The 19,817-nt window shown below is 45.2% G+C and overlaps 1 protein-coding gene across 2 annotated transcripts in view; it reads left to right on the top strand.

Annotated features, from left to right (window-relative positions):
- mapk8ip2 (mitogen-activated protein kinase 8 interacting protein 2) overlaps nt 1-19,817 on the top strand; it is a 69,743-nt gene that overhangs the window by 40,843 nt on the left and 9,083 nt on the right. Inside the window, exons 3-6 of one of the 2 annotated variants that reach the window (XM_068059336.1) lie at nt 9,743-9,946; nt 10,470-10,545; nt 16,255-16,446; nt 16,567-19,047. In XM_068059336.1, the coding sequence (XP_067915437.1) occupies nt 9,743-9,946; nt 10,470-10,545; nt 16,255-16,446; nt 16,567-19,047 (2,953 nt within the window). Of the gene's footprint in view, nt 1-9,742; nt 9,947-10,469; nt 10,546-16,254; nt 19,048-19,817 lie in introns of both variants that reach the window. The other variant, XM_068059335.1, reaches the window with a different exon arrangement.

The following is a 19,817-nucleotide window of genomic DNA, read 5'->3' on the forward strand; positions in this document are numbered from 1 at the left end:
CCACCCTCAAAACACTGGTGCCACAAGCCAGGGTGTGGCCATTTCTAGTGACATTTGAAAGACTTCAGAGTTTTGTCAGGCAAAACACTGCGAGACATTTTTACTTGTTTTTATATTGCAATTTTTAGCAACTTAAGGAGCAAACAAGAACTAAAACTGCAAGGAGATCAGAGAAAGGAGGGCAGGAGTCTTTACCTTCCCAAAAGAGTGTATCGGCCCAGGGCAACTTGCCTGCAGTTATTTGAGGAACAGTGTGTGAGGAGGCTGTCCTTTTCTTGAGAGGCAACAATATATGAGGCCCACTTCCACAGCTAACGTAGCACTGCCAGTACAGTCAAGGTCACTGCAGCCCTCACACTCTTTGTCTGCAGCTCCTTCCAGGTTCCACAGGGGATATCTGTAACATCAGTCAGTCTAAGTTTATCCTCACTTTAAGCAAGTAACTGATGCCTTGTTTTCAGAGCAAGCCCTTTCATCACTTTCCCCATGGAAATCCAAAAGCAGCTGGATAGGGCTCTGGAGTTCACAGTTTGCAGGTTGCCCCCAAGTTCAGAGCCTCATTGCTCTCAAATCACCCTGCTGGCTCCTTCACATCCGCTGCCTTTAAGAATCACCACTTCTATTCCATTAGCACGGAGCTTGCGTGTGATCATCTGCAGTACATCGGGCAGCTCTGTGCCCACAATCTTAGCAGCTGCCATAGTGCTTTTATGTTGTGCCAAACCTCTATACCCTCTCTTTTCCCCCCACCCCCCGGCACTCTTTGGTCCTACACAGCGAGTGAGAGAGGCTAGCTGTCTGGGAACAAGGGCTATACCCTGCACACTTGGCTCATGACTCCCAGGAACCCACATTTTGCAGCCAAACTACAGTACAATCAGATCCATGGGTCAACAGAGCCCTCATTGAGCAGACCATTGGAGTCCTCAAGCAATGATTCTGCTGCCAGGACAGGTCAGGTTGTTTCTTGCAATACAGCCCAGAGAGAGTCTTTTTTTCATTTGGCCTGCTTGGCTCGAGAGACAATGGGCAAGGGCCTAGAGGTGGTCAGTGGTTTGTGGAGCAGTGCCTGGAGTGGCTATAAAGGTCAATTCCACAGGCGTTGCAGATAAAATTGGTTGTCTGGGCTGTTACACGGTTGGCGCTGTCCTTACACTTCTGTCTCCATTTTCCTGCGGACTGCTAAGTCTCTTCGACTCGCCTCTCTTTAGCCCCGCCTTTATAGCTGTCCGTCAGCTCTGGCAATCACTGGCAACTGACTCCCACAACTTGTGGTCAAATGTTGCAGGACTTCATGTCGCGTTTGCAGATGTCTTTAAAGTGGAGACATGGACGGCCTGTGGGTCTGATACCAGTGATGAGCTCGCTGTACAATGTGTCCTTGGGGATCCTGCCATCTTCCATGCGGCTCACGTGGCCAAGCCATCTCAAGCGCTGCTGGCTCAGTAAGGCGTGTATGCTGGGTATGTTGGCCGCCTCGAGGACTTCTGTGTTGGAGGTAAGGTCCTGCCACCTGATGCCAAGGATTCTCCGTAGACAGCGAAGATGGAATGAATTGAGACGTCGCTCTTGGCTGACATACGTCGTCCAGGTCTCGCTGCCATAGAGCAAGGTACTGAGGACACAGGCTTGATACACTTGGACTTTCATGTTCTGTGTCAGTGCGCCATTTTCCCACACCCTCTTGGCCAGTCTGGACATAGCAGCAGATGCCTTTCCCATGCGCTTGTTGATTTCTGCATCAAGAGACAGGTTACTGGTGATAGTTGAGCCTAGGTAGGTGAGCTCTTGAACCACTTCCAGAGCGTGGTCGCCGATATTGATGGATGGAGCATTTTTGACGTCCTGTCATATGATGCTCATTTTCTTGAGGCTGATGGTTAGGCCAAATTCGTTGCAGGCAGCCGCAAACCTGTCCATGAGTCTCTGCAGACACTCTTCTGTGTGAGATGTTAATGCAGTATCGTCAGCAAAAAGGAGTTCCCCGATGAGGACTTTCCGTACTTTTGGTCTTCGCTCTAAGACGGGCAAGGTTGAACAACCTTGTGTGAAGGAAAATTCCTTCTTATGACTTAAATGCATGAGAGCAGCAGTGAGAAGAAGATCCCAAACAGTGTAGGTACAAGAACACAGCCCTGTTTCACGCCACTCAGGATAGGAAAGGGGTCTGATGAGGCACCACTATGCTGATTGATATCCTGCATGATAGTGGTTACCTTCTCCACTCCCATACACAGAACCACTATTGGGCAAGGGCCTTCAGTACAATGAGGGAGAAGACACTAGTGACAGAGGATGGTGAGGAAGCTGGAGGGATCCATCATCTGCCAGCTACCAGAGCTATTTAGCAGAAACTCATTGAAGAGCATCTACTGAACAATCCCTGTCCCTGCATTAACAATCACATCCAACATAAATAAAAACAGACAATGCTGGAAATACTCAGAAGGTCTAGCAGCATCTGTGGTGAGAGAAGCAGAGTAAACTTTTCAGGTCTGTGACCTTTCATCAGAACATCCAACGTCTGTCTCAGTCCTTCCATATTCCAGTAATCCGCAATCACCCAGAGACAAACACTAATATTACTGTCGACTGGCATTGCAGGATCATCAGCTGCAACAAGAACACTCGGAACAAAAAGATTTCAACAAGGATTTTCATTTTACAAATCTATTAAGGCCTTAAGTTTAAGTAGAGAGGGGGGTTGGATGCAGGAGGGGGAAATCTTATCCATTCCTTGTCTGCCCCAATCTGGCTGGCTCCAATTTTTAATTGATCTGCGATTTTTTTTTTTTAACTTGAGGCCTGAAGAAGTGTAGAAGTGGTGGCTTCCCTGCCAGGTCAAACCTACTGGGAATAGTAACTAGACCCAGAAGTGGCCCAATAGGGTCAGTTATCTATCTCTTCGTCTCCTTGTGGGCCAGGAGGAGCATGGCAGTTTGGGGGGAGGGGTTGCAGGTGCAGGAGATCTGGGCAGCAGGAGTGAACATGTGTGAGCAAGAGAATTAAGCAGTTAGAAAAGAAAGGCAGATACCCAAACATCCTGCTGTCTAGTGCTGTATCCCAATCTCTGTAATTTGCTCCAGCCCTCCAAGATCTCGGCGTTCCTCCAACTCTGGCCTCCTGTGCATCCCTGATTTTCTTCGCTGCACCATTGGAGGTGGTGCCTTCAGCAGCCTTGGCCTTTAACCTCTGCAATTCCTTACCTTTCCTCCTTTAAAATCTTTCTAATTGACCAAGCTTTTGGTTACCTGTCCTACTATCTCTTTATGTGGCCTGATGTCAAATTACATCTGATAATGCTAATGTGAAGCACCTTGGGACATTTTATTACTTTAAACGTGCCATATAAATGTAAGTTGTTGCTGATGTGCCATTTCTGGTGGTGTGTGTTTTCACTGCTAATTATGCTAATGACTACCTCCTCCATTAGTGTCAGACTGTTTATAGAAGCAGAATCTCCTCCCATTCTTGTACTTTCCTCCTGTTGTGTGCCATCTTCTCCTGCAGTAAAAATGGCAGTGGGTTTGTGTGTGACCTGTTGAAAGGATATGAAGATGTTTGAGACAGCTGACCACAGTGTGCATGATGTAAAAAGGAAGCAGCAAGTGAGGGCAGGAGGGAGTAGTAAATACAAGGGCAGTAGGAGGTCTGGCGGGAGAGGGTGAGTGCAAGCAGTGAGGAGTTGCAGTAAAGTGACGTATTGGAGGAGAGGAATGGGAAACGGGGAGAGAAGAATTGAGTGCTGAGGCTAAAGTATTGTAGGGTAGTGGAGAGAGCAAACGTGAAGAGGAATCTTGGCAGTCCTGATGAGGTAATTCCTGGGAACAGTGCTGGTGGCATTGACTTACTCTGCCCTCTCTCTTAATTCCTCCTGACCATCTGGCTGGGCAAACGTTATCTATTGGACCGCCGGGCTGCTCAGTTGGTTTACGAACATACGAATTAGGAGCAGGAGTAGGCCACTCAGCCCCTCGAGTTTGCTCTGCCATTGAATAAGTTCATCGCTGAACTGATTGATTACTCCACATTTCCACCTACCCCGGATAACCTTTCACCCCCTTGCTTATCAAGAATCTACCTACCTCTGCCTTAAAAATATTCAAAGACTCTGCTTCCACCACTTTTTGAGGAAGAGAATTCCAAAGACTCACGACCCTCACAGAAAACATTTCTCCTCATCTCTGTCTTAAATGGGCAACCCCTTTTTTAAACAGTGACCCCTAGTTCTAGATTCTCCCACAAGGGGAAACATCCTTTCTACATCCACCCTTTTAAGACCCCTCAGGATCTTGTATGTTTCAATCAAGTCACCTCTTACTCTTCTAAATTCCAGCGGATACAAGCATAGCCTGGCCAATCTTTCCTCGTAAGACAGCGCGCCCATTCCAGGTATTAGTCTAGTAAACCTTCTTTGTACTGCCTCCAATGCATTTACATCCTTCCTTAAATAAGGAGACCAGTACTGTACACAGTACTCCAGATGTGGTTTCACCAATGCCCTGTATAGTTGAAGCATAACCTCCCTACTTCTGTATTCAAATCCCCTCACGATAAACGATAACATTGTATTAGCTTTCTTAATTACGTGCTGTACCTGCATACGAACCTTTTGCAATTCATGCAGTAGGACACCCAGATCCCTCTGTGTCTCAGAGCTTTGCAATCTCTCACCATTTAGATAATATGCTTTTTTATTCTTCCTGCCAAAATGGACAATTTCACACTTTCCCACATCATACTCCATTTGCCATGTCTTTGCCCACTCACTTAACCTATCTATATCCCTTTGTAGCCCCTTATGTCCTCTTCAAAAGTTACTTTCCTACCTATCTTTTTATCATCAGCAAACGTAGCACCATACATTCGGTCCCTTCATCTCCGTCATTTATAGTCAGGGTAGATGCAGGAAGGATGTTCCCGATGGTGGGGGAGTTCAGAGCCAGGGGTCATAGTCTAACGATATGGGGTAAACCTTTCAGAACTGAGATGAGGAGAAATTTCTTCATCCAGAGAGTGGTGAGCCTGTGGAATTCGCTACCACAGAAAGCAATTGAGACCAAAACATTGTATGTTTTCAAGAAGGAGTTAGATTATAGCTCTTGGGTCTAAAGGGATCAAAGGCAATGGGGCGAAAGCGGGAACAGGCTAATGAGTTGGATGATCAGCCATGATCATAAAGAATGGCGGAGCAGACTCGAAGGGCCAAATGGTCTACTCTTTCTCCTATTTTCTATGTTTCTAAAAAGTTGAGACCCCAGAACAGATCCCTGTGGCACACCACTCGTTACATCTTGCTAACCAGAAAATGACCCATTCATGCCTACTCTGTTTCTTGTTAGCTAGCCAATCTTCTATCCTTGCCAATATGTTACCCCCTACACCATGAGCTTTAATTTTCTGCAATAACCTTTGATGTGGCACCTTATCAAATGCCTTCTGGAAATCTAAGTGCAATACATCCACTTTATCCACAGCACATGTAACTCCCTCAAAGAACTCCAATAAATTGGTTAAACATGATTTCCCTTTCACAAAACCATGTTGACTCTGCCTGATTACCTTGAATTTTTCTAAATGTCCTGCTATAACATCTTTAAGAATAGCTTCTAATATTTTCCTGTAGTTTCCTGCTTTGTGTCTTCCTCCCTTTTTGAATAAAGGTGTTACATTCGCTATTTTCCAATCTAATGGAATCTTCCCTGAATCTAGGGAATTTTGGAAAATTAAAACTAATGCATCAACTATCTCACTAGCCACTTCTTTTAACATCCTAGGATGTAGTCTGTCAGGACCCAGGGACTTGTTAGCCTGCAGCTCCAACAATCTGTTCAGGACCACTTTCCTGGTGATTTATAATTTTCTTTAGTTCCTCCCTTCCTTCCACTTCCTGACTTACAGCTAATACTGGGATGTGAATTGTATCTATAGTGAAGACCGAATGAACGTCTCCATGGCTGCATCAGTGAATCCAAGGCCCTGATCACTGCTATGTTGCCTTCTGCTTCAGAAAATTGCTTTCTACTAACTGGCATTGAAAAGTGCATTTTTGTTCATTCATTCATGGGATGTGGGTATCACTGGCATTTATTGCCCATTCCTAATTCACGTGACAAGGTGGTGCTGAGCTGCCTTCTTGAATTGCTGCAGTCTATATGGTGAAGCGGCTGCCACAGTGCTGCTTTCGGTAGAGTTGCAGGGTTTTGGCCCTGCGACGATGAAGGAATGACAATATATTTCCAAGTCATAATGGTGTGTGACTTGGAGGGGAACTTAGAGGGCTGGTGGTCCCATGCACTTGCTGCCCTTGTCCTTTCTAAGTGGTACAGGCCATGAGTTTGGGAAGTACTGTCAATGCATCTTATAGATGGTACACACTGCAGACACAGTATGCCAGTGATGGAGGGAGTGAATGTTTAAGATAGTGAATGGCTGTGGGCCGGGGGGGAGGGTGGCGGCAGCGGCCAATCAAGTAGTTGCTTTATCTTGGATGGTGATGTGATTGTTGAGTACTGTTGGAACAGCACTCAGCCAGGCAAGTGGAGAGTATTCCATCATATTTTGACTTGTGCCTTGTGGATGGTGGACAGGCTTTGGGGAATAAGGAAATGAGTCAGTCGCCGAAGTATACCTGGCCTCTGACCTGTTGTATCTACAGTATTTATGTGGCTGGTCCAGTTAAGTTTCTGGTCAATGGTGACAACCCCTGTATGCTGATGGGGGATTCAGCAATGGTAATGCTGTTGAATGCCGAGGGGAAGTCGCTAGACTTCCTCTTGTTGGAGATGGTCACTGCTGAGTATTAAGGTGGCACAAATGTTACTTACTATTTATCAGCTCAAACTTGAATGCTGTCCAGATCTTGCTGTATGCAGCCACAGCTGTCTTCATTATCTGAGGGTTTGCAAACGGATCTGGACACTGTGCAATCATCATCGAACATCCCCACCTCTAACCTTATGATGGAGGGAAGGGCATTGATGAAGCAGCTGAAGATGGTTGGGCCTAAGACACTACCATGAGGAACTCCTGCAATGATGTGCTGAGACTGAGATGATTGGCCTCTGATAAAGACAACCACCTTCCTTTCTGCTAGTAATGACTCCAGCCAGTGGAGAGTTTTCTCCTGATTCTAATTCTTTGATGCCACACTTGGTCAAATGCTGCCTTGAGTTCAAGGACTCTTAGCTCCCCTCTGGAATTCAGTACTTTTGTCCATGTTTGGATCAAGGCTGTAAAGAGGTCTGGAGCCAAGTGGCCCTGGTGGAACCCAAACTGAGAATTGGTGAGTAGGTTAGTGGTGAGTTAGCACTGCTTGATAGCACTGTCAACAATGCCCTCCATCACTTTGCTGATGATTGAGAGTAGACTGATTGGGGCAGTAATTGGTTGGATTTTATTTTTTTTCTGGCATTTTGTGGACAGGACATACCCAGGCAATTTTCCACATTGTCGGGTAGCTACAGTTACAACACTGGCACTGGAACACCTTGGCTAGAGGAATGGCTAGTTCTGGAGCACAAGTCTTTAGCACTACAGCCAGGATGTTGTTGGGGCCCTCAGCCTTTTCTGTATCCAGTGCACTTAGCTGTTTCTTGATATCACATGGTGAATCAATGGCTGAAGATTGACGCCTGTGATGCTGGGGACTTCAAGAAGCGTTGAGATGGATCATCCACTCAGCACATCAGGCTGAAGCTGGTTGTAAACACTTCAGCCTTGTCTTTGGCACTCATGTGCTGGGAACCACCATCATGGAGATTGAGGGTGTTCGTGGATCCTCCTTCTCCTGTTAGTTGTTTTAATTGTCCACCACCATACACGACTGGCTGTGATAGGACTGCAGAGCTTTGATCTGATCCACTGGTTATGGGATCACTTAGCTCTGTCTTTAGCATGTTGCTTCCACTGTTTAGCATGCAGGTAGTCCTGTATTGTAGCTTCACGAGATTGACACCTTTTTAGGTATGCTTGCACTCCTTATTGAACTAGGCATAGTCCCTTGGCTCGATGGTACTGGTGGAGGAAGGAATATGGTAGGCCATGAGGTTGCAGATTGTGATGGAATGCAATTCTGCTGCTGCCCACAGTGCCTCGGATGCCCTGTTTTGAGCTGCTAGCTCTGTACTAAATCTATCCCATTTAGCATGATGAAAGTGCCACCCAACACGATGGAGGGTGCCATCAGAAACTTAGTCTCTACTTTCTTTTGTTTCGTATGGCTGGTTTGCTGAAGTGCGCAGTAACTTAATGGGACCAACTTGCGTGTGGCCTGCGTGGGAAGTTTCAGTATGCTGTATGGCCACCCAGTCTCTCTATACTGTCATAGACAGATACATCTGTGAAAGGTAGATTGGTGAGGACAAGGTCAAGTATGTTTTCCCTCATGTTAGTTTTCTCACCACCTGCCACTGTTTGGAAGATATGCCCTTCAGGACTCAGCCAGCTCAGTCAGTAGTGGTGCTACTCTTGTTGATGGACATTGAAGTTTCACCCAGAGTACATTCTGTGCCTTTGGTACCCTCCATGCTTCTTCCAAGTGGTGTTTAAAATGGAGGAGCACTAATTCATCAGCTGAGGGCCAGCAGTAGGTGGTAATCAGAAGGAGGTTTCCTTGCTCATGTTTGACCTGATACTACGAGACTTAATGGAGTACAGAGTTAATGTTGAATATCCCAAGCCATTCGCTACCAACTGTATACCACTGTGCCACCACTTCTGGTTGGTCTGTCCTGCCGATGGGACAGGACATACCCAGGGATTGTTATGGAGTCCGTGAAATTGGTTGAAAGGTATTATTCAGTGAGAATGACTGACTAAGTCAGGTCACTGCTTGACTAGTCTGTGGGACAGCTCTCCCAATTTTGACACATGTCCCCAAGAGTTAGTGAGGAGGACTTTGCAGGGTTGGCTGGGTGTGCCTTTGTCATGTCCGAGTCCAGTGCCTTGATCGATGCCAGTTGGTCTGTCTGATTTTATTCTCATAGTTTTTCATAGTCGTTTTGATACAACTGAGAGGCTTGCTAGGCCATTTCAGAGGGCAGTTAAGAGTCAACAACATTATTGTGAGTCTGGAGTCATATATAGGCCAGGTAAGAACAGCAGATTTCATTCCCTAAAGGACTTATGTGAACCACATGGGCTTTTATGACAATTGGATAGTTTCATGGTCACCATTACTGATGCTAGCTTTTTGTTCCAGATTTAATTAACTGGATTTAAATTCACCCAGCTGCTGTGGTGGAATTTGAACTCATGTCTCCAGATCATTAGTCTAGGCCTCTGGATTACTAGTCCAGTAACATGGCCATTATACCACAGGATCTTACTTCCAAGAGATTGCAGACAGCCATTAAGTAGCAGCTGCCCATCGAATTTCCCATGCTTACAATCAGCATTATGCCTACAGTGTGTCACTTCTGGGCCTAACCTATAAAAATGCTCTTCTCCACTGTCCCAATCTCTACCATATACAAACTCCAACTCATCCACAACTCTGTTGCTCTATCCCATCCTGTGCTAAGTACCATACACTACTCCCATATTAACCTCCACTGCCTCACCATCCCCTAAATTAGTGACTTTGCAATCCTCATCGTCCTTTACAAATTTCTGCCAGAATCCACCAACCATCTGCAACCTCCCCTAGATTTTTGAGGGCCCAAAATTCTGATTTCTGCCTCCCCTGTATTCTGGTTTTTCAGTGTTCTAATGAGTGTTCTGTGCTATGTCCCCTTGGTAGGACTGTTTGATGCTGGATGTGAAGGGAGCACCTCAGGCTGTGACAGAGATCTGCTCCTTCCAGGATGATCTGCAGGAATTTGAAATGATTGATGACACAGACGACATGGAGGAAACAGAGCTGCTGCCCTCGCCCTCTGCCACAACCATCCAACAGACCCGACCTTCCACCTTAAACCTTGCCACTCCACTCTCCCACTCACAGGTTGGTGAGATAGCAAAGCACTCACAAGGGAATGATGAATAAAAAAGGGGAAGATCTTTCCCTCAAAAAAGCATTGTGACATTTTGGGATCCACCAGTTACCACAAGCATTATAAAACCTGTTCCCTGATGGCTGAGGGGTGCACAAAACATCAAGGATAGCATGGTACTGAGCATGGTACTGACCAGAGGGTCTCTTGTGAAGTTAGCTGATTTGATGTGCAGCGTTAAAACTGGATTCAGGGCACCTGGACTGGGGAAGGGACCAAAATATCAGCCAGGGATACCACTGTTAATCACTGTCCAGTGATGACACCTTCCCCCCCCACCCCATTTAGTGTGCTTGGTGGTGATGTGCTATGGTCAAAAAGCCTGCCGCAGGTCACTGTCTGTGATTAAATGTGAAGAATGCAGAGTTACGTTGGGCCAGGTGCCATATTGTAACCGGTATCTCTCACAAGTGTGTCTTTAGGTAGTTGTGGATTTGCTTGCATTCTTCAGACTTGCTCCTGTTCTTTTTCCAGGATTCTCTCAATAACAATGCCAGTTTCTCTCCCAGGAAAGCTAGCTGGCAGGAGACACTGCTCCATTCCTCTAGTGGTGAGTACCAACCTGTTTCTAAGCTGTTTTCTTCCCAGCATGGTCATCAGTGGGAGGTAAAAGGAGGGTGGGAGCTCTCCATTGCATCCCCATCTTCACACATTATCTAAAGGGGTCAACAACATCAGGAAGGTGTTATGGGATGTGAACTGCCCATTCAACAATTGGAACAAACACAGAACTTGTCCTTAAGGCTCAATGTTCACCTGGAATAAGATGCAACTTTTTCCTCCGTTAGTTGATCTTTTTCAGTCTCCAAAGGCCATACAATTCCCCTCTCATTGCTCAGAACATCTCACCTACGCCTGGTGATTTTGCTGTATGACACAGTTGCGATCACTAGTGAATCACTGGCATGAACCCACATGCCATTATTCGATGATGTGACACATTGCACTAACTAAGCAAACATTTTAAAAGTGCTATCAGGGTCTAACAGCACAATAAGTTGCAGTATCTTCATACACTTTGAAGAATCCTACTCCAGACTGAAGGCATAATCAAAGGCATGGGGGTAGTGGTAGAGGACTGGCAAATTACTCATGTTACATCCCTGTTCACAAAAACACGAAAGGGATAAACCCGGCAACTACAGGCCAGTCAGCCCAACGTCAGAGGTGGGGAAACTTTTAGAGACAATAATCTATGACAAAATTAATTGAAATTTGGAAAAGTATGGGCTAATAAATGAAATTCAGTACAGATTTGTTAAAGGCAAATTGAGTTTGACTAATTTGATTGAGTTTTTTGAATGAAGTAACTGGGAGTGCTGATGGGGGTAATGCAGTTGATGTTTATATGGACTTACAAAAGGCGTTTGGCAAAGTGCCACATAATAGACCTGTGAGTAAAATTAAAGCCTATGGGATTAAAGGGACAACGGCAGCATGGCTACAAAATTGGTGAAGGGATAGAAAGCAGTGAGTGGTGGTGAACAGTTGCTTTTCAGACTGGAGGTAAGTATAGAGTGGTACTTCTTAGGGGTTGGTATTGGGACCACTGCTCTTTTTCATATATATTAATAACCTGGATTTGGGCGTACAGGACATAATTTCAAAGTTTGAAGATGATAAACTTGGGAATGTAATAGACAATAAGGAGAATAGTAACAGACTTCAGGAAGACATAGACTGATTAAAATAGGCAGAAACGTGGCGGAAGAAACTTAACGCAGACAAGTTTATAGTGATACATTTTGGGAGGAAGAATAAGGGAGAGGCAATATGAACTAAATGGTGCAGGAACAGAGAGACCTGGGTATGTATGTACACAAATCTTTGAAGGTGGAGGACAAGGCTGTTTTTAAAAAAAAAAATACTTATGGGATCCTTGGCTTTATTATTGGAAGCATAGAATACAAAAGCAATGAAATTATACTAAACCATAATAAATTACTGGTTTGGCCTCAGCTGGAGTATTGTGTTCAAACTTGCACGCTATACTTTAGGAAAGATGTCAGGACCATGGAGAGGGTGCAGAGGAGATTTACTCAAATGGTACCAGGGATGAGGGACTTCAGTTATGTCGAGAGACTGGAGAAACTGGGGTTGTTCTCCTTAGAACAGAGAGGGTTAAAAGGAGATTTGACAGAGGTGTTCAAATCATGAATTGAATAGAATAAATAAGGAGAAACTGTTTCCAGTGACAGATGGGTTGGTAACCAAACGACAGATTTAAGGTGATTGGCAAAAGAACTAGAAGTGACACGAGGAAACATTCTTTTACACATTGAGTTGTCATGATCTGGAATGCCCTGCCTGAAATGATGGTGGAAGCAGATTCAGCAGTAAAATTCAAAAGAGATTTGGATAAATACTTGAAAGAAGAAAAAATTATAGGGTGATGGGGAAAGAGCAGGGAAGTGGAATTAATTGGATGTCTCTACCAAAGAGCCAGCACAGGCATGATGGGCCGAATGGCCTCTATCTGTGCTGTATCATCCGTTGGTGTTACTTTCTGTTAGTTTTAAGAATCCCACTAGAAATGAAATTCCAACAGTTTCAACTCAGTCCACAAAACTTAGTAACATCACTTAGAGAGCTGTGACAAATGGAAGTTTCAACACCTTCAAGGGGGCGGGGGACGGGGGGGGGGAGAGAGAGTCAGCACTTTCTAGGGGGCAGGAGAGGAGAGCGAGAGCACTTTTGGGGTGGGAGGAGAGAGAGTCCGCACTTTCAAGGGGGCAGGAGGAGAGAGAGAGAGTCAGCACTTTCAAGGGGACAGGAGGAGAGAGAGAGTCAGCACTTTCAAGGGGGCAGGAGAAGAGAGAGAGAGAGTCAGCACTTTCAAGGGGGCAGGAGAGGAGAGAGAGAGAGTCAGAACTTTGAAAGGGGGCAGGAGAAGAGAGTCAGCACTTTCAAGGGGGCAGGAGGAGAGAGAGAGAGTCAGCACGTTCAAGGGGACAGGAGGAGAGAGAGAGTCAGCACTTTCAAGGGGACAGGAGGAGAGAGAGAGTCAGCACTTTCAAGGGGACAGGAGGAGAGAGAGAGAGAGTCAGCACTTTCAAGGGGACAGGAGGAGAGAGAGAGTCAGCACTTTCAAGGGGGCAGGAGAGGAGAGAGAGAGAGAGAGTCAGCACTTTCAAGGGGGCAGGAGAGGAGAGAGAGAGAGTCAGAACTTTGAAAGGGGGCAGGAGAAGAGAGTCAGCACTTTCAAGGGGGCAGGAGGAGAGAGAGAGAGAGTCAGCACTTTCAAGGGGACAGGAGGAGAGAGAGAGTCAGCACTTTCAAGGGGGCAGGAGAAGAGAGAGAGAGAGTCAGCACTTTCAAGGGGACAGGAGGAGAGAGAGAGTCAGCACTTTCAAGGGGGCAGGAGAGGAGAGAGAGAGAGAGAGAGTCAGCACTTTCAAGGGGGCAGGAGAGGAGAGAGAGAGAGTCAGAACTTTGAAAGGGGGCAGGAGAAGAGAGTCAGCACTTTCAAGGGGGCAGGAGGAGAGAGAGAGAGTCAGCACTTTCAAGGGGACAGGAGGAGAGAGAGAGTCAGCACTTTCAAGAGGGCAGGAGAAGAGAGAGAGAGAGTCAGCACTTTCAAGGGGACAGGAGGAGAGAGAGAGTCAGCACTTTCAAGGGGGCAGGAGAGGAGAGAGAGAGAGAGAGAGAGTCAGCACTTTCAAGGGGGCAGGAGAGGAGAGAGAGAGAGAGAGTCAGCACTTTCAGGGTGGTAGGGGGTGGAAGAAAGCTAAAACAATCAGGATTGTGTTTCCAGAGAGTAGGTGGATTCTTGTTCTTGTATTTCCTCATCAAATCTTTTTCATTTCTTCAAAAAGCTCGATTAAGTTCATCAGATACAATGAACCTTTTACAAAGCCATGTAATCTGACCTTAATTAACCTATGTCTTTCCAGGTGAATGTTCATTTTATCCCACATTATAGCCTCTAAATATTACCCACTGCTGAGGTCAGGCCCCTGGTTACCTGCTTATCCCTTTCTCCCATTTTGAATGGAAATGTTCCATCTAGTTGCAGTTTCCTAAATGCTCCCCTATTCCACATTATCTACTTGCCCACTTAATTTCCAAGAATGAGATCCAACACGGTCTCCTACCAGGTCCAAAATGAAATCCAGACACATTGTGGAAACTCCTTCCCTTCTATGGCACTTGCATTATTTTTACCAGAATTTATCTTCGGATCATTAAAGTCACCTGTCGTCATTAAGGCCCCGTTCCAGCAATTTTCTGCAGTTAGCTACATATCTCTCCCTCTGTTCAATGGGTCTGTACTGAAGTCCTAATAGAATTAATAGCATTTGAAATCAGACTTAGTTGAGCCAATTTTCCAGACAGAAAATGGCAGCAAAAATGACCAAGCTATGCCTGTGCCTAAGGATGTCCAATGCTATATCAAAAACCAAGTGGAAATCTGGAACACTATTCCCCCAAAAAAGCTGTTGGGGCTGAGCGTTAATTGAAAATTTCAAAACTGAGATTGGTAGGTTTTTGTTAGCAAGAGAGTTAAGGGTCACAGAACCAAGGTGGTAAATGGAGTTAAGATACAGTTCAGCCATGATCTGATTGAATGGTGGATCAGATTTGAGGAGCTGAATGGCCTACTCCTGTTCCCATGGGCCCAGTCAAATTTCTGTCCTATATTTCCCTTCATATTCCTGAAATTTAACCAAAAACGTTCAGTTTTTGCAGCGTCCTTTCTACCGTTAATCTTTAGGACCAGATGTTTACCTGCGCAGGTGGATATTAAAGATCCCAACACACTTTTGGAAGCAGAGCAGCAGGCTTTCCTGGTGCCTCAGCCACCAACATTCCCAATTCAACCAACAGCAGCAAAATAAAGGAAGCTGTTTGTGGGATCCTCATTTCTGCAAAATGATTACTGTGTTTGACGCAGTAACACAGTCACTGCACTTTAAAGTAATTAATTTTACCTGAAGTTCTTCGATAATTTTATGAGATTTCATCGATAAAAGCATCTTTTCTCATTTGAGTATTGGGCTTGGCTTAGTGGTAAAAGGGAGTCAGAAGGTCACGCGTCCCACTCCAGAGGTCATGGGTCCCACTCCAGAGACTTGAGCTCATAATCTAGGCTGACACTTCTGCGCAGTACTGAAGCAGAGCTGCACTATTGGAGGTGCCATCTTTCAGATGAGATGTTAAACTGAAGCACCCTGCCCTCTCAGGTGGCAAAAAAGAACCTGTTGCACTATTCAAAGAAGGTCAAGGGAGTTCATTTCAAGAAGCACTTCATTGGCTGTGAAGCACTTTGGAACATCCTGAGGTGAAAAATACTATATAGATGTAATTTATTTCTTTTCACAAAGGTTTCATAAGAACATAGGAATTAGGAGCAGGAGTAGGCCATCCGGCCCCTCCAACCAGCTCCACCACGGCTGGTCTGATTGTGGCCTCAACTCTATTTCCCTGTCTACCTGCTATAACCTTTGAGTCCCTTGTCAATCAAGAATCTATCTAGCTCAGCCTCAAATATATTCATTGACTCTGCCTCCACTTTTCTCTGTGGAAGAGAATTCCACTGACAACGACTCTGAGAGAAAAAAATTCTCATCTCCATCTTAAATGGGAAACGCCTAATTTTTAAACTGTGTCCCCTAATTCTAGTCTTGTCCATAAGGGGAAACATCCTTTCAGCATCCACCCTCAGGATCCGATATATTTCAATAAGATCACCTCTCATTCTTTTAAACTCCAATGGATACAGGCCCAAACTGTCCAAACTTTCCTCATGAGATAACCTCTTCATCCCAGGAATCAGTCGAGTGAACCTCCTCTGAACTGCTTCGAATGCCATAATATCCTTTCTTAGGTAAGGAGACCAAAACTGTACACAGTACTCCAGATGTGGTCTCACCAACACCCTGTACAACTGTAGCAGAACTTCCCTACTTTGATACTCAATTTCCCTTGCAATAAATGACAACATTCCATTTGCCTTCCTGATCACTTGCTGTACCTGCAAGCTAGAGTTCTGCAAGCTCTCTCCATTTAGATAATATACTACTTTTCTGTTCTTCCTGCCAAAGTGGACAAGTTCACATTTTCTCACATTATACTCCATCTGCCATATTTTTGCCCACTCACTTAACCTATCTATATCCCTTTGCAGACTCCTTATGTCTTCTTCACAACTTACTCTCTGACCTATCTTTGTGTCATCAGCAAATCTAGCAACCATACATTCTGTTCCTTCATCCAAATTATTGATATAGATTTGTAAATAGTTCCTTTGTCGTTACAGGTCATTTAACCCCTCCACATCAGTGTGTCCAGGACAGTGTACACCCGGGTAGCTGGTGTATGACCGCCCCAAATTCTGGGCCCCATGGCAATGGATCGCAATTGACACACATGGAGACTGCATCAACCCAGTCACCTCTGAAACCTCTACTATACGATTTTGAAGGGAATCGGCGGGATACTCTGGAATACGGTAACAACAAGGCTGACCAACTCATAGAGGATCATAATATGAATGTTGTATCGCCATCATTGCCATATCCATCATTGCATGCAAAAAAAGAACTCGCTAAACACTGTCTTTCTCCGACAGGGTCTTTTGGTTTTCATAGAAAGTCAGCAAGCTCTTTCCCAGAGATGGAACCTGGTCACGATGGCAATGTACATCCAACTAACTCAACTGACAATATCACATCACAAAGCTCAGACACAGAGTTGGAACAGGACCTGACTAGCAGTAGCTCCAAGGAACATTCTTGTCCTGGTAATAGATCCAGTGAAATGTACACACTTTCATCTGAACTAGGGATGAATACTGAGGTTGAAGCTGATCAGACGTTTGCTGCCACTCGTAAATGCTTATCATCATCCAACCTTAGCAATGGTTCCTGTACTCCTGTGTCTGATGTAGAGCTAGAACTAGAGTTTGGAGTTGCAAGCAAGATGCACAGACCACACACAGAGCAAACTGTTTTTGTGCCACCAGTTCTTGAGCAAGCCAATTTGAAGTCCACTGCCGCCATTGCAATGGGTTCTTCGACTCACAACTTAAACTCAGAGTTGGACCATGATCACATTACGCACGAGACTGCTGTTGATTATGCACAGCCATCTAGTTCCAATAGCAATACAGTATCTCCTTCCTCTGACCCAGGCATTGTGGCAGATCTCACCAGTAAAAGCACCAAGAAATTCATGCAGTCATACCAAAGCGAGGATGGTGGTTCCTCTGGTTCTGACTCTGAATTGGAAGAACTGGAAGAAAGACTTACATGTGACAACAGTGCTGCATGCAACATGATTTCTTCCATCTCGGAGACAGAGTTAGACCTGACCAGCGAGAGCAGCAGTGGTAGGTCATCGCACCTAACCAACTCAATTGAGGAAGCAAGTTCACCCAACTCTGATCCTGAGATTGACTGGGAAGGAGAAATCAGTACTGCAACTGTTAAAGATCGATTGTACTTGGTAAAAACAGCTAACAATACCAATGTTCATTCCTTGGAGCCAGTTGTTGAATGGGGCCTTGACAGTGGGTATACAGGGAGATTCGTATGTGCGGTGGACAAAACCAATTCAGATATTTCTGCTAGAGTCTCGGAGTCAGAGCTAATAACTGACCAACTTGACAAGGTTATTAACGGGCCTTTGCAAGATCCTGACCAAACTAAAAACCAGGTTACTTCGCAACAAGCTCCAGAGTTCAAACCAGACAGTAAGAGTGAAGGTACCACCAGGCCAACATATCTTGATATTATACCAAATCAAGCACTGTCTCAAGCTCCAAGCCCTAAATCACACATACAAGAAAATGCTGAAGAGAACAGTGATGATGAACTGAGTAATGATTCTGAGTCTTCGTGTTCTGATCATGATTCGGACCCTGACCTGAGTGAAAGTTCTGACTCTCCTTGGCTCCTCAGTAACATGATCAACACAATGATTTCACAAGGCTCCCACTCTGTCAAAGACGAGTGCTGGCTGCAAACTAACTCGTTCAGTGAGACCATTTCTTCGTGCTCTGACATTGAGATCGAGCCAGTCAGTTCCAGCAAGCTACTGCGCAGTTCAGGCCACCAAATCGACTCAGGCCAAGAAGGCTCTGAAAATGCAGATCTTTCCCATCCCCAATTAGACATTGACTTAATGGACCGGAACAATGATTTTGGTGACTTCATGTTCTCCAAAGATGAGGCAAAAGGAAAAGAAACAAAAGTCAAGGAACCTGAGTTAGAGCCACTTCCTACCAATAAACCACCCACCCTCTACTTGGCTTTGAGTAATCAACCCAATGACACAGTCATGACAGGAGACAGCTGTGATGTGTCATTTATCCCAGCGAGAGCTGGCTCTTGTGAGTCAGAGGCAGAGCTAAATATGGGTTTTAAGAACAATCACACAAATGAACAGGACTATGTAGCTGCCAGCCAGACCACAATTCCAAACTCCACTCTAAGCTTCACATATGAGGAGTCAGTGGAATCCCTTCAAGGGATAAAGCCACTTCAGGACATGGGCTGTCCAAATTTCAGAGAAGACCTAGAAGCTGCATTTATTCTAGAAGATAAGTTAACTGAATTGAGTAAATTTTCTAAAGCAATAGCCTTGGAAGCGCAGATGAAATCAAAGCCGGTCAGTGTCGAGACTGACTTTACCAGCAGATGCTCAAGCCCACCTTCTCCGCCGCTTAATGCAATCCCCAAAATACCCATATCCTTTAGTGACCCATCTAATGGACCTTTCAGCCTGAAGGAATTGTCACCATTACACAGGGCGGCCAGCAAGCAGCTGGACCAGTCCCTGGCCTACGACTCCATTAAGTATACTCTGGTGGTAGATGAGAACACCACCTTGGAGCTCATCAGTTTGAAGCACTGCACGTCCATCTTGAGTGATGACAGTGAGATCTCAACGCTATGTGACAACTGCGAGTTGGAAATGGACAATGAGTTTGGGGACTGCACAGGGAAACAGGACATTGAGAATTTGTCAGAGGATTCATCGCCTGAAGCCGACACACAGTTTTCCAAGAAATTCCTCAATGTTTTTGTCAACAGCACTTCTCGATCTTCCAGTAAGCTGTGCCATCTAATTAATAGTTTCCGCATGTACTGTGTGGCAGATCCAGTGTGAACCATATGCTCATGAATGCTTCCATTGTGATAGCCTGTGTCATGAATTAGCATTATATTCCATACAAATTTTTGAGCTACTATTTTTCTGCTCATTTGTGTAATGTCAGTGCTGAGGATTTCATGCTCTGAGAACAGTTTCTTGGAAGATCCCTTATAATGTACATATCTCTTCCATTTCATTGGGAATAATCTGCTGAGACAGAGAGAGAATACAGAACATGGGATAATCCTCTAGTTATTGGGCTATACAGTGCAAGAAAAAAGCCAGTAATACAGGGATGAAGGCCTTAAGCTATATCAAGAGAATAGAGAGGCTGGGGTTGCTCTCCTTAAGAGCAGAGATTAGGAGGAGTTTTGATGAGAGTAAATAAGAGAAACTGTTTCCAGTGGTAGAAGTGTCAGTTACAAGAGGACACCGATTTAAGGCAATTTAGGGTGGGAGGGGTATCGAAGTAAGAGGAGAGGTTTAGCATTACACTGAGGGGTTGGATGTTGAGCTGAGGAGTGGATTTTGCATTGAAACAAGGGGGTGGGTGTTGTGGTGAAGGGTTGAAGTGAGGATAGGAAGGTTGGTGTTGAGCTAAGAGATGGTTATTGTAGTGGGGGGTGGGTGTGGGGTAAGGAATGGGGTGGGCTAGTGTTGCAGTAATGGGTAGAAGAGGGAGGCTGGTGTTGTGAAGATGGGGACTGGCGCTGAGGGATGAAAAGG

Source organism: Heterodontus francisci, chromosome 27 (assembly GCF_036365525.1).
Source record: "Heterodontus francisci isolate sHetFra1 chromosome 27, sHetFra1.hap1, whole genome shotgun sequence".
In the NCBI taxonomy this organism is placed as follows: domain Eukaryota; kingdom Metazoa; phylum Chordata; class Chondrichthyes; order Heterodontiformes; family Heterodontidae; genus Heterodontus; species Heterodontus francisci.